This window comes from Pseudopodoces humilis, chromosome 20, assembly GCF_049639895.1.
Source record: "Pseudopodoces humilis isolate 2021_Gansu_Grassland_sample_001 chromosome 20, ASM4963989v1, whole genome shotgun sequence".
In the NCBI taxonomy this organism is placed as follows: domain Eukaryota; kingdom Metazoa; phylum Chordata; class Aves; order Passeriformes; family Paridae; genus Pseudopodoces; species Pseudopodoces humilis.
The window spans coordinates 12,106,970-12,119,784 of record NC_142219.1 but is presented as its reverse complement, the minus strand read 5'-3'; the positions used below and the strand labels follow the sequence as shown (position 1 = coordinate 12,119,784).

Genomic DNA, 12,815 nt, shown 5'->3' with positions numbered 1-12,815 from the left:
CCCACGTGCTGTTTACCCTCGTGGGTGCCGCAGGAGCCGAAGGTCACCCACGCTCCTGCTCAGACTAAACAGGGCTGCGGCGGCCGGGGGGGCCCGCGGGTGGGGCCGGCGGTTCTGCAGGGGGGGTGCACGTGTGTGTCCCCACACGGATGTAGGGCCCCGGCTGCACAGGATCCTGTCCCCAAGGCCCTCAATGACACCCGCCCGGCCCTGGGGACCCCCGCCATGGTCACCCCCTGTCTGATGGCTGAGACCCTTCAGGGCTCCTGGGGTGGGCTTCGGGTTCCTGTGCCATGGCTCTGTCCCACCTTGGTGTTCCCATCGCAGCTCCATGTCCCTGCTCTGGCTCCAGGTGCCCATGCCGTGTCCCTGCCCTGGATTTATGTCCCCATGGCATGATCCAGCTGTCCCCATGCTGTGTCCCCACCCATGGGCTCTAGGTCCTATTTCCAGATCGCTGTCCTGTCTCCGTGTCCCCATCCCATCCCCACGTCCCTGTGCCGTGTCCCTGCCCGTGCCAGCCCCACACGACACCCGAGCACAGCTCATTGCCCCGATGGCCCCTGCCCGTGCGGGCTGGCACCGTGGGGACAGCAAGGGGGACGGGTGGGTGTCCCCATGCCCGACCCCGCTCCTCCGGGACCCCCTTCACGTGCCCGAAGCCACCAGGTGGCACTGCGAGGTCATTGCTGCCCGGCCCCCAAGCTCACCCTAACCCTGCTCCCAAATCTGCCCCTCCAGGGGTAAAACCCCAGTGTCAACTCCCCTGTCCCCAAATCTGTCCTGCCATGGGCACAGCCCTGACAACTCCCCTGCCTCCAGGTCTGTCCCTTCGTGGTCTCAGCCAGAGTCACAACTCCCATCCCCAGATCTGTCCCCAGATCTGTCCCTTGGCAGGCAGAGCCACGAGCCCTTGGGCTGAAGGTGCCTGTATTTTATATATAAATTTATATTTGTATGTATTTATATATACACGCATTTATATTTATAGATATATATATAGATAGATTTATACATAATTTTGTATTATATTACATGGAAGTGCCTAGTATTGGGGTGCCTTTGTGGCTCAGGGCCTCCTGCCACCTCCCGTGCCTCAGTTTCCCCACAAGGTTGTGGGAATCACCTGTCCTAAGGGGGGACAAAGTGTCCCCACAAGTAGGATGGTACAGCTGGGGGACAACCCCATCTAGTGTGTGTCCCCAGTGTGTGTCCCTGCTCCGGCTGTGTGTCCCCACTGTGGATGCCCACACCCAGAACATGTCCCTGGAGCGTCCCCACGGTGCCCACTCGGGTGTGGGTGCCCGGTCCCCGTCCGGGTCCGCCCTTGCAGACACCGCAAGCCCCGTGCGTGTCCCCAGTGCCGACACCCGGTCCCGGTGCGTGTCCCCGGTGCGTGTCCCAGCTTCCCCGACCGTGACCCCGCTCCCGATGTGCGCCTCCGGTGCCGATGCCCGGTCCCGGTGCGTATTCCCGATCCCGGTGCCGATGCCCGGTCCCCCGTGCGTGTTCCCGATCCCGGTGCCGATGCCCGGTCCCCCGTGCGTGGTCCCGAACCCCGTGCCGGCCCCCGCTTCCCCGTGCGTGCCCCCGCTCCCCGGCGCGCGTTCCCGGCGCGTGTTCCCGGCTCTGGTGCCCGCGGCCGTGCGCGCCGCCGGTGCCGGTGTCGGTGGCTGCCTGGCGCTGGCTGAGCGCTGCCGCCGCCCGGCCCCGCGCCCGGCGGCGCCGCTCCCGGGGCGGGTGCGGGTCCCGGTGCGGCCGCGGCCGCCGGAGGAAGCGGCGGGGGGGCCGCGGCGCGGGGCGGCGGCGGCCATGGCGGGGCGGGGGGGCGGCTCGGGGGGCGGCGGGACCGGGCACCGGCGGGCTGGGGGATGCCGTGCATCGCGGGGGACCCGGCGCCGGGGTGGGGGGGACGAGGCACCGGCGGGGCTGGAGCTGCCGCGCCTCGGGGGAACCGTGCGCCGGAGGGATGGGGGCTGCCGTGAATCGGGGGGGACTGTGCGCCGGGGGGGGGGCACACAACAGGCACCGAGCGGGGGGAGCCCGCCGTGCTCGGGGATACCGTGAGCCGGGGGGGCCGTGCGCCGGAGGCCTGGGGGCTGCCGTGCACCGTGGGGGACCGACCACCGGCGGGGGACCCTACACCGGGGGGCTGCCGTGCGGCGGGGGGGGGACACCGTGCACGGGGGCCGGGCCTGGTCTTTCAACCCCCCCCCTCCACGAAGAGCAGCCGGGCCCCGTTTTGTGGGGGGCTGTCGGTGCCGGGGATGGTTCGGGCCGCACGGTGCCGGGGGGGCTCAGGGCTGGGGTGAGGGTCCCCCCCCCGTCCGCGGTGCTCGGGGTCACGGCGGGCGCGGGGCTGGGCGCACACGCGTGTGGGGTGCGCGGTGCGTGCGAGCACAGCCCAGCCCGAGCGTGTGGCCGTGTGTGTGAGAACGCGGGGGGGTTGTTGTGCTGCCGCGGCTCCCCGTGTGCGTCCGTGCCGGTCCCGCTGTCTGTCCGTGTCACCGGCTGCGCGTGTGTCCGTGTGTCTCGGTGTCAGTGTGTCTGTGTGCGCCCGGCCGTGGCTGTCCCTCTGTCTGTCGCCTGTTTGTGCAGCCGATCCCCCTTGCCCGGGCCCCCCACCCTTCGCCGTGGGGCTGGGGGCTGCCGTGGCTGGCATAGGGGCCGGCCGGGAGCGGGGGGCCGGGATCACCCCCAGCCCGATGCCTGCAGTGCAGATCATAAATCAGCGGCGGCTGGAGCGGGATCCGGGGCCCGCGGGCTCCCCGGCACCCAAAGCGGGGGAGCGATGAGGCTTCCCGGGCTCGTGGGACCCCCAGCAGCCCCCCAGGGCCGTCAGCAGGGTGGCCTGTCTTCCCCCGTCCCCGTTGTCCCCTCTGTCACGCTGGAGGCCAGCAGCCGGCCGGGGCTGGCAAGCAGCCCACGCTGTCAGGGCTGCGGGCACCGCGGCCTCGCTGCCCGCCGGCCCCTCGGGGCGATGGGGACGGTCCCCCAGCTGCCACCGGGCCGGCGGTACCCGGGGTGACCCGCGCTGTGGCCCTGTTTTGCAGGTGACACCCCCCTCACTTGGCACCAGCTGGGGACAGCCGTGGAGCCGGAGAGGACGCAGGCTGAGCAGCAGGACACGAGGAGGAAGAGGAGGAGTGGGCGTCTCGGGGACAGCACCGTGGCTGTGTGTCCCCGTCACCGTTCACAAACACCGCCATCCTTGAGCCGACGCAGTCTGCGAGGTCCTGGTGGATTTTTTGGAGCCTGAGCCCTGCCGGCACCGCGGGGAGCAGGAAGAGCCGGGGAAGACGTGCCGGGTGATGGATGGCCCCAGCCCCGCTCGGCGGCCTCGGGGGAGCGGGACCGGGCGGCTCGGGGACCTCGGGGACCTGGCTGGCAGCACCCGCCTCTGCAGAGCCCCGCAGCGCCTGCTCCGCTGAGCTCGGGAGCCCGCGGCCGGCGGCAGCCGGGAGGAGGATTTGGAGGGGCCCCGGGTGACCCCCGAGTCCCCGCGGCGGGGGATGGTACGGGGCTGAGCCGCCGTCCCCCGGGCATGGCACGGCAGGGCTCGGGGGCCATGCTGGCCTCGGGGGGCCTGGGGTTCCCCCCCCAAAACCTGGCCCGCGTGGTGGTGTGGGAGTGGCTGAACGAGCACGGGCGCTGGAGGCCCTACTCGGCCACCGTGTGCCACCACATCGAGAACGTGCTGAAGGAGGACGCCCGTGGCAGCGTGGTGCTGGGACAGGTCGATGTCCAGCTGGCGCCCTACGTCATCGACCTCCAGTCCATGCATCAGTTCCGGCAGGACACGGGTAAGGGCTTGGCATGGAGCCAGGAACATCCAGCCACCCGTCTGTCCTTCCATCTGTCCATCCGTCCGTCCATGCAGCCATCCATCCACACAGCCATCGCTCCTCCTCTCTCTCCTTCCATCCATCCATCATCCATCCATCCATCCATCCATCATCCATCCATCATCCATCCATCCATCCATCCATCATCCATCCATCATCCATCCATCATCCATCCATCATCCATCATCCATCCATCCATCCATCCATCATCCATCATCCATCATCCATCCATCCATCATCCATCCATCATCCATCATCCATCATCCATCATCCATCATCCATCCATCCATCATCCATCCATCCATCCATCATCCATCCATCATCCATCATCCATCCATCCATCATCCATCCATCATCCATCATCCATCATCCATCATCCATCCATCCATCCATCCATCCATCATCCATCCATCCATCATCCATCATCCATCCATCCATCATCCATCCATCATCCATCATCCATCCATCCATCATCCATCCATCATCCATCATCCATCATCCATCCATCCATCCATCCATCCATCCATCATCCATCCATCCATCATCCATCCATCATCCATCCATCATCCATCCATCCATCATCCATCCATCCATCATCCATCCATCATCCATCCATCCATCCATCCATCCATCCATCCATCATCCATCCACCCATCATCCATCCATCCATCATCCATCCATCATCCATCATCCATCATCCATCCATCCATCCATCCATCCATCCATCATCCATCCATCCATCATCCATCCATCCATCCATCCATCATCCATCCATCCATCCATCCATCATCCATCCATCATCCATCATCCATCTTTCTCTCGCTGCTTCTCTGACAGTGTATCTCTACTTTTCCTTCCCTCCTTCCCTCCTTCCCTCCTTCCCTCCTTCCCTCCTTCCCTCCTTCCCTCCTTCCCTCCCTCCCTCCCTCCCTCCCTCCCTCCTTCCCTCCCTCCCTCCCTCCCTCCTTCCCTCCCTGTCTCTACTTTTCTGTCACTTCATTCCCATCTCCCTCCATCCCTCCCTCCCTCTGTCCATCTGTCCATCCATCTGTTCCCTCTCCCCTCCCTCTCCAGGGCTCCAGTCCCCCCATGGACCCCTCCAGGCTCCTCCATCCCTTTCCTTTCCCATCCACCATGGACCCCATCCCAGAAGGACCTGTCCCCACATCCCTCCATGCCCTCTCCCCTCCATGGGGTGCTGTGGTGTGTCCCATTATCCCACTGTCCTCTCCAAGCTGCTCCATCCCCCGGAAGGGGGGAGGCCCCAGTTTGGGCACTGGGAGCGGTGCTGGGCACTGGGGTGGTTGCAGCTGTGCCGGTTGGTGCTGCGGCAGCGCATCCAGGCCACGTATCCTGTGGGAAATCAGAGCTGGTCCCACCCTGGGACCAAGCCCAGACCCCATTAAAGGTGTCCCCGTGACGGTGTGACCCATAAACCAGCACGTGCCGTGGCGCCGTGGGGGATGTGCCGTTCTGGGTGCATTCCTGCCCATCCCTGCATCCCTCCCCAGGGCAGGGTCCGGGCCAGGCCAGGCAGGGGACCTGCCACACGTCAGGTGACACCCCCTGGACTTGTCTGGGGACATCCCACACCAGGTTGTGCCGCCTCAGCCCGGTCACTGATGCCACCAGTGAGTCCCCAGTGGTGCCAAATGCCCCTGAGTGTGGATGTGGCTCCTGCCAGGGGCTGGACACTGAGCTGGGGACCACAGCAGGGACCTGCCACCTGCCTCTGCCATCCAGCCCGGCTCTGAATCCATCTCCAGCCCGTCACAGACTTGGCAAAGGGCAACTTGGCACCTGCAGCCCTGAGTCAGCGAGGACGCCGGCACGACCTGGAGGGTCCGTGCTGACTCAGAGCTGCGGGAGCCACCGGGACACCCTGGCTGTCCCCATGCCACCTTCTGCCAGCTTTGGCCAAGACCCATCCTCTGACAGCAGCTGGCATCACATCCCATGGCCACGGTGCTGGGTATTCCTTGGGGACGTGTGCCCGTGGTGGGGCCACGAATGGATTTGGGGGGACAAAATTCTTCCCAGGATGTCCCTGTGCCAGCAGCACTGGGGGACAGCAATACTGGGAGAGGGACCTCGGTGTCCCCAGGGACATGGCAGGGGGTGTAACCGCTGTCCTCAGCACTGTGTGCCCCATCCCTGGATCCATCTCTCTCCATCACCTCTGCCCATGGGTGAGGCCCAGGGTTTAGAGGCTGTCGCGTGGCTCGCGGTGCCCGGGGACAAGAGTGTCCCCTGAGCTGAGGGTGCTCCTGGTGCCTGCTGTGACATGGGGACACGGGGACGCGTGGCAGGAGCTTGGGGCTCAGGGGGCTTGGCCCACGCAGTGCCTGGGGACAGAGAAACCCAGTGAGGGAGCGAAATGAGGTGACCCCATTCCGAGAGTGGGGACATGTGTCCCCTCCCGGTGGCCCTGGGGACACTGGCTTGGCCCTGTGGCTCTGGCATGGCTGGCAGAGGGGGCAGGGGACAGCTGGGCACAGCTGGTGGCCCTTGGGGACCAGGAGCTGTGTGTGCCAAGGGGAGGGGGCTGGTCCTCCAGTGTCCTCTGGGATGTGAGGGGCAGGGGGATGTGGGATTTGGGATGGGGGATTTGGGATGTGGGGTTTGGGATGGGGGGTTTGGGAGGGGGGGTTTGGGATGTGGGGTTTGGGATGGGGACACGAGGGGCAGGGGGATGTGGGATTTGGGATGGGGACACGAGGGGCAGGGGGATGTGGGATTTGGGATGGGGGGTTTGGGATGGGGACACAAGGGGCAGGGGGATGTGGGATTTGGGATGGGGGGTTTGGGATGGGGACACGAGGGGCAGGGGGATGTGGGATGCAGTTGCAAGGACCACTGGGTCTGGGATCCGTTTATCCCGGGATTGCAGGATGTGGGATTTGGGCGAGAGCGAGCAGTGGGATGGGGGACATGGATCAAGGAGGCAGGGCTGGGAACTGAGGTGGGATACAGGACCCGGCGGGGAGGGGGCAGCGGGGTGTGGGTGGGAGTGGCTGGAGCCAGCAGTGGGATTTGGGATGCTGGCAGGAGCGGGCAGCAGGGCCCCCCCGCTCCCCTCCCGCGGCCCCGCCAGAGCTGCCTCAGCACAAGGCGGCAGCTGGGGCCTGGCTCTGCTGCCTGATGCGGCCGATGATTAATGACCATTAATTAGAGCCGTTAATCGAGCTGGGCAAACGGTGCCGGCGAGGGGATAGACAGGCCCCGTGCCGGGGGGGCACTGGCGGAGGGGGCTGCGGTGCCTCCCCCGCTGCGGAGCTCCGGAGGGGGCTGCAGGATCCGGCTCCATCCCAAACAGGGGCCGGGATTTGGCCGCGTGGGACAATCCCTGGCTGTGTCGCTGCCAGAGCCAGCAGCTGTCAGGAAACCTCTCCTGACCGGGAAATGCTTCCCCTGCTCCGCGATGGCCACGGGAAGGGGAGGGTGGGGAAGGGCTTGGAGCAGAGGGATGGAAACAAACGGGGAAAAGCACAAGGGGTGAGCAGCATCGCCCTGCCCAGGGCAGCCGGGACGGTGATCCCGAGGGCTGCCAGGCCGAGCCGCTGTCACCGATGGCGGGTTGAGGGTTCATCCGCAGGGAAGCGTTGTTGGGGACTGTTGTGAAGGGGGAGAGCGGCTGCTGCACCCCGAAACGCCTCTGTACCCCGGTCCCTGCGGGATGGAGGGGTGGAGGACGGACACGGGGATGTCTGTGCAGGTGTGGGTCCCTCCACTGGTGTCACCCCTCCCCCGTCTCCACAGGGACCATGCGCCCCGTCCGGAGGAACTTCTACGACCCCTCCTCGGCGCCGGGGAAGGGAATCGTGTGGGAATGGGAGAACGACAACAACTCCTGGACTCCCTACGACATGGACATCTGCATTACCATCCAGAACGCCTACGAGAAGCAGCACCCCTGGCTGGACCTCTCCTCCCTGGGCTTCTGCTACCTCATCTACTTCAGCAGCATGTCCCAAATGAACCGGCAAACCCAGCGCAAGCGGCGGCTGCGGCGCCGCATGGACCTGGCCTATCCCCTCACCATGGGCTCCATCCCCAAATCGCAGTCGTGGCCGGTGGGCGCCAGCACGGGCACCCCCTGCTCGTGTCCCCAGTGCCTGCTGGTCAACAGCACCCGCGCCGCCTCCAACGCCATCCTGGCGTCCCAGCGCCGCAAACTCTATCCCGGCGCCGTCCGCCAGAGCAGCACCTTCGCCGGGGGAGCCCTGTGGCCGCCGGGGACGGGGACACCGGCGGTGGTGGCGGGGGGCGCGGCGAAGGGTGAAGGGCTGCGGGTGGCCGGAGCGGGGTTCGCCCCCGGGCAGGGCGTGCCCAGCGCGGCGCTGCCCGGTCTCAACAACCTCAACCGGCCCGGGACGCAGCGCGGGGCTGGGCTGGGCGCCAGGGCCGCTGTTCCCCCCGGGTAAGATGGGTGGGCGGGGAGGGGACAAGCGGGGTGTCACCGAGGCGGGGGGGTGCAGGGATGGGCACACAGAGGGGCGAAAGGGGCCATGGAGGTGGCTCGTCCCCTGCAGGCGGCCCCAGCTCTTGTGGCACTGTGTCACCTCCAGCCCCGGGGTCCCCACCCTGGGGATGTGGTGGTGGGAGGGACACCTGGATCGTCCTGGTGGTCCTTGGATCCCTGCAGAGGGGATGTGGTGATCTGTGCCAGGCTGTGCCAGGCCGTGCCGTGCTATCCATGGCAGCTGGAGCACGTGGAGCGCCTGGTCCCAGGGGAACGGTGTCCCCAAGGCCAGCATGGGCTGTGTGACCCAGCTCCTGGCCTGATGCCACCTCCCTGGGGAGGGCACAGCTGTGGGGAGGGACCACAGCCCCGCTGCTCCTTCTGTGGGGGGAATAATTCACCAGGGGGGTCCCGGTGGGTGAGCAGACCCCTGGAGTTGTGTCCTGGTCCCACATCTTCACTGTTCACCATGGTGGGTTGGCCTGGTGTCCCCTCGGGACTGTCAGCACCAGGCTGGGGGGACAGGTGGGTTCTCTGAGCCCCCGGCAGCTCTCGGCACATTTCCTTCTCCTGCTGATGCCCTGCTTTCGCTTCCGCGTGCTGGGTGCTGGGCTGGGCAGTCCTTGTCCCTGCCCCCATCGCTTTCCCTGTCCTGGCACATACTGTGGACAGGTAGGAGTGGGCCAGGAATACCCTGGGATGGGGCTGGGCCTCCATCGCTGCCCTGGCCTTGGTGTGGGTAGAGGAGTTTGGGAATGAAGAAAAACGCCCTCAACCCCAGCTCGTGTGGGGCTGAGCACTGCTGAAATCATCCCTGCGATGGTTGGGGTGGGAGGGGATTTTGGGATCAGGGTGGGGAATGATGCCACTGCTGGGGGCTGTTCCCAGGCTGGGCAGCTCCTTCCCTTCCCTTCCCTTCCCTTCCCTTCCCTTCCCTTCCCTTCCCTTCCCTTCCCTTCCCTTCCCTTCCCTTCCCTTCCCTTCCCTTCCCTTCCCTTCCCTTCCCTTCCCTTCCCTTCCCTTCCCTTCCCTTCCCTTCCCTTCCCTTCCCTTCCCTTCCCTTCCCTTCCCTTCCCTTCCCTTCCCTTCCCTTCCCGCACCTTCCCTTCCCGCACCTTCCCTTCCCGCACCTTCCCGCACCTTCCCGCACCTTCCCGCACCTTCCCTTCCCTTCCCGCACCTTCCCGCACCTTCCCGCACCTTCCCGCACCTTCCCGCACCTTCCCGCACCTTCCCGCACCTTCCCGCACCTTCCCTTCCCGCACCTTCCCTTCCCTTCCCTTCCCTTCCCTTCCCTTCCCTTCCCTTCCCTTCCCTTCCCTTCCCTTCCCTTCCCTTCCCTTCCCTTCCCTTCCCTTCCCTTCCCTTCCCGCACCTTCCCGCACCTTCCCGCACCTTCCCGCACCTTCCCGCACCTTCCCGCACCTTCCCGCACCTTCCCTTCCCTTCCCTTCCCGCACCTTCCCGCACCTTCCCGCACCTTCCCGCACCTTCCCTTCCCTCCCCTTCCCTCAGCTTCCCTCCCCCTCCCTCCCCCTCCCTCCACCTCCCCTCCCCTCCCCTCCCCCCCCCCCCCCCCCCCTCCCCTCCCCTCCCCCCCCCTCCCTCCCCTCTCCCCCTCTCCCCCCCCCTCCCCTCCCCTCCCCTCCCCTCCCCTCCCCTCCCCTCCCCTCCCCTCCCCTCCCCTCCCCTCCCCTCCCTCTCACACATCCACCTGTCCATCCCTCCCTTCCTCCCCCTGTCCTTCCCACCCCTGTGGACACGTCCCCTCCCCGGTACCAGTCCCCATCTCCCCCTGGGCTCGGTGCCGCTGCTGGCAGCCCCAGGAGGGTGGGGGTCCCTGGGGGTCCCTGGCAGGTCCCCGCGGGGCTGTGGGACACCGGGGCACCCTGACAAGGCCCCCAGCCTGGAGCGAGGAGGCCGTGATGCCCCCGGTGCCGTTGGGTGGCCAGAGCTGGCCGGGTGGCACTGGGTGACCCCTGAGCTGGTCAGGGGACACCTTGTCTGGGGACAGTGCCAGCAGCCCCGCAGGGGACATTGCCCTGTGTCCCGTGGGGATGCCGCTGCTCTGGGGCCCTGCCGTGCCAGGAGGGGACAGTGCCAGCCCTGCCAGCCCGCCTGAGCCCCCTCCCCTCCCGTCTCCGTGCAGGGTCCCGGCGCTCCCGGTCAAGAACCTGAACGGCACCGGCCCGGTCCATCCCGCCCTCGCAGGTAAGCGGCGTCCGGCCGGGTGTCGCCGCGGGGTGACAGCGCGGGCGGGGAGCGGGGGACGCTGCCAGGGGCTGGGAAGGACGGACAGATGGACAGACAGGCGCTCTCCCGGCGCAGGGATGACGGGGATCCTCATGTGCGCCGCCGGGCTGCCCGTGTGCCTGACCCGCGCCCCCAAACCCATCCTGCACCCCCCGCCCGTCAGCAAGAGCGACATCAAACCTGTCCCCGGCGTCAACGGCATCTGCAGGAAAACCAAAAAGAAGCAGCTCAAGAAGAGTAAGGAGCCACCAGCGTCCCTGCGGGGTCGGGGCTGCGGGGGGGGGAAGTGAGAGACCCCCAAGGGGTTTGCGTGGGGTGATGCCCATCTCTGTGCCACGTGCTGTGGCGGTGGCAGGGGGTGACCGGGATGTCCCCGCCCTGTGCCGGGGGGTGTGTCACCGCGGCCAGGCTCTCGTGGCATTCCCCTCAGGTAAGACCCCCGAGGACGTGGTGCGCCGCTACATCCAGAAGGTGAAGAACCCCCCGGATGAGGTGAGTGAGGGGGCTTGGGGCGCTCCGGGAGGCTCAGGAAGGGGACGGGGGTCACCCCTCATCCCCCCCGGCTGCTGATCCCGTTCCCGGCAGGATTGCACCATCTGCATGGAGCGCCTGGTCACCTCCTCCGGCTACGAGGGCGTGCTGAGCCCCAGGGGCATCAAGCCGGAGCTGGTGGGCAAGCTGGGCAAGTGCGGGCACATGTACCACCTGCTCTGCCTGCTCGCCATGTACAACAACGGCAACAAGGTCAGCTGCGCCCCGGGGCTGCGAGCGTGCCGGGGCCCTGGGGGTGCTGGGGGGTGTTAGGTGGGTGCTGAGGGTTCCAGGTAGGTGCTGGGGAGCGCTCGGGGGTGCTGGGGGGTGTTGGGGGGTGTTAGGTGGGTGCTGGGGGTTGTTGGGGGGTGCTGGGGGGTGTTAGGTGGGTGCTGAGTGTTCCAGGTAGGTGCTGGGGGGCTCCAGGTGGGTGGCACCCCTGAGGCCCCCGCGGTGCCCCCAGGACGGGAGCCTGCAGTGCCCCACCTGTAAGGCCATTTACGGGGAGAAGACGGGCACGCAGCCCCCCGGGAAGATGGAATTCCACCTCATCCCCCACTCCCTCCCGGGATACACCGACTCCAAAACCATCCGGATCGTCTACGACATCCCCACCGGCATCCAGGTGAGGGCGGGTCCCAGGTGGGCTGGTGACCCCTGCCCCGTGCCCCCTGATCACTCCCTGTCCCCCCACCCACCCAGGGCCCGGAGCATCCCAATCCCGGGAAGAAATTCACGGCACGAGGCTTCCCACGGCACTGCTACCTGCCAGACAACGAGAAGGGCAGGAAGGTGAGACCCCGATGGGGTGGGATGGGATAGGAGAGGGTGGAAGGAGGATAGATGGGATGGGATGGGATGGGATGGGATGGGATGGGATGGGATGGGATGGGATGGGATGGGATGGGATGGGATGGGATGGGATGGGATGGGATGGGATGGGATGGGATGGGATGGGATGGGACGGGATAGGATGGGATGGGGAGGCTGCAGCTGCACTGGGATGGAGTGGGATGGGGTGGGGGGTACCACAGGGAAGGGTGGCATCTGTGGGCATCGTGCTGGGGCTGAATCCCACCCTGGGGGACTGAGGCTGTGCTGTGCCAGGGAAGGAGGTGCTGGGGTGCCGGGTGGCTGTGCCAGTCCCTGCCAGTCCCTGCCAGTCCGTGCCAGGGGTGGGGTGGGCGAGCCATGGCCGTGCCCACCGCAGGTGCTGAAGCTGCTGATCGTGGCCTGGGACCGGCGGCTCATCTTCACCATCGGCACCTCCAACACCACGGGCGAGTCGGACACTGTGGTGTGGAACGAGATCCACCACAAGACCGAGTTCGGCTCCAACCTGACGGGGCACGGCTACCCCGACCCCAACTACCTGGACAACGTCCTGGCCGAGCTGCTGGCCCAGGGCGTGTCCGAGGCCACCCTGAAGGACTGAGGCCGGGCTCCCGAGCTCCCCTCGGCCGTGCCACCGCCGCCTGCGCCGCTTGCCCGCAGCCCTGCCCGGCGGGCTCCTCTCCCGTCCCGGGCCACCCGGTGCCACCCACCGCGTGTCCCCGTGTGAGTCTGTCTGTCTGTCTGTCTGTCGCCCCGTCCCGTCCCGGCTCGCCCCGCTCTCGTGGCGATAGCGTCGTGGTCTTTTTCTACCCGTGGCCTCTTTGCGCGTCTGTGCCACCCGTGTCACCCATGTCACCCATGTCACCCGTGCCACCCGCCGCTGCCCCAGG

At 67.0% G+C, this 12,815-nt stretch overlaps 1 protein-coding gene across 1 annotated transcript; it reads left to right on the top strand.

Annotated features, from left to right (window-relative positions):
- The first annotated feature begins 3,057 nt into the window (after positions 1 to 3,057).
- Positions 3,058 to 12,808, top strand: DTX1 (deltex E3 ubiquitin ligase 1). The gene is made up of 9 exons (XM_005524506.3): positions 3,058 to 3,803; positions 7,605 to 8,265; positions 10,457 to 10,518; positions 10,636 to 10,797; positions 10,991 to 11,052; positions 11,146 to 11,304; positions 11,555 to 11,716; positions 11,794 to 11,883; positions 12,302 to 12,808. Exons 1-9 carry the CDS (start codon positions 3,545 to 3,547, stop codon positions 12,524 to 12,526), a joined length of 1,842 nt encoding a protein of 613 aa, XP_005524563.1. The 5' UTR covers positions 3,058 to 3,544; the 3' UTR covers positions 12,527 to 12,808.
- Positions 12,809 to 12,815: the final 7 nt, after the last annotated feature.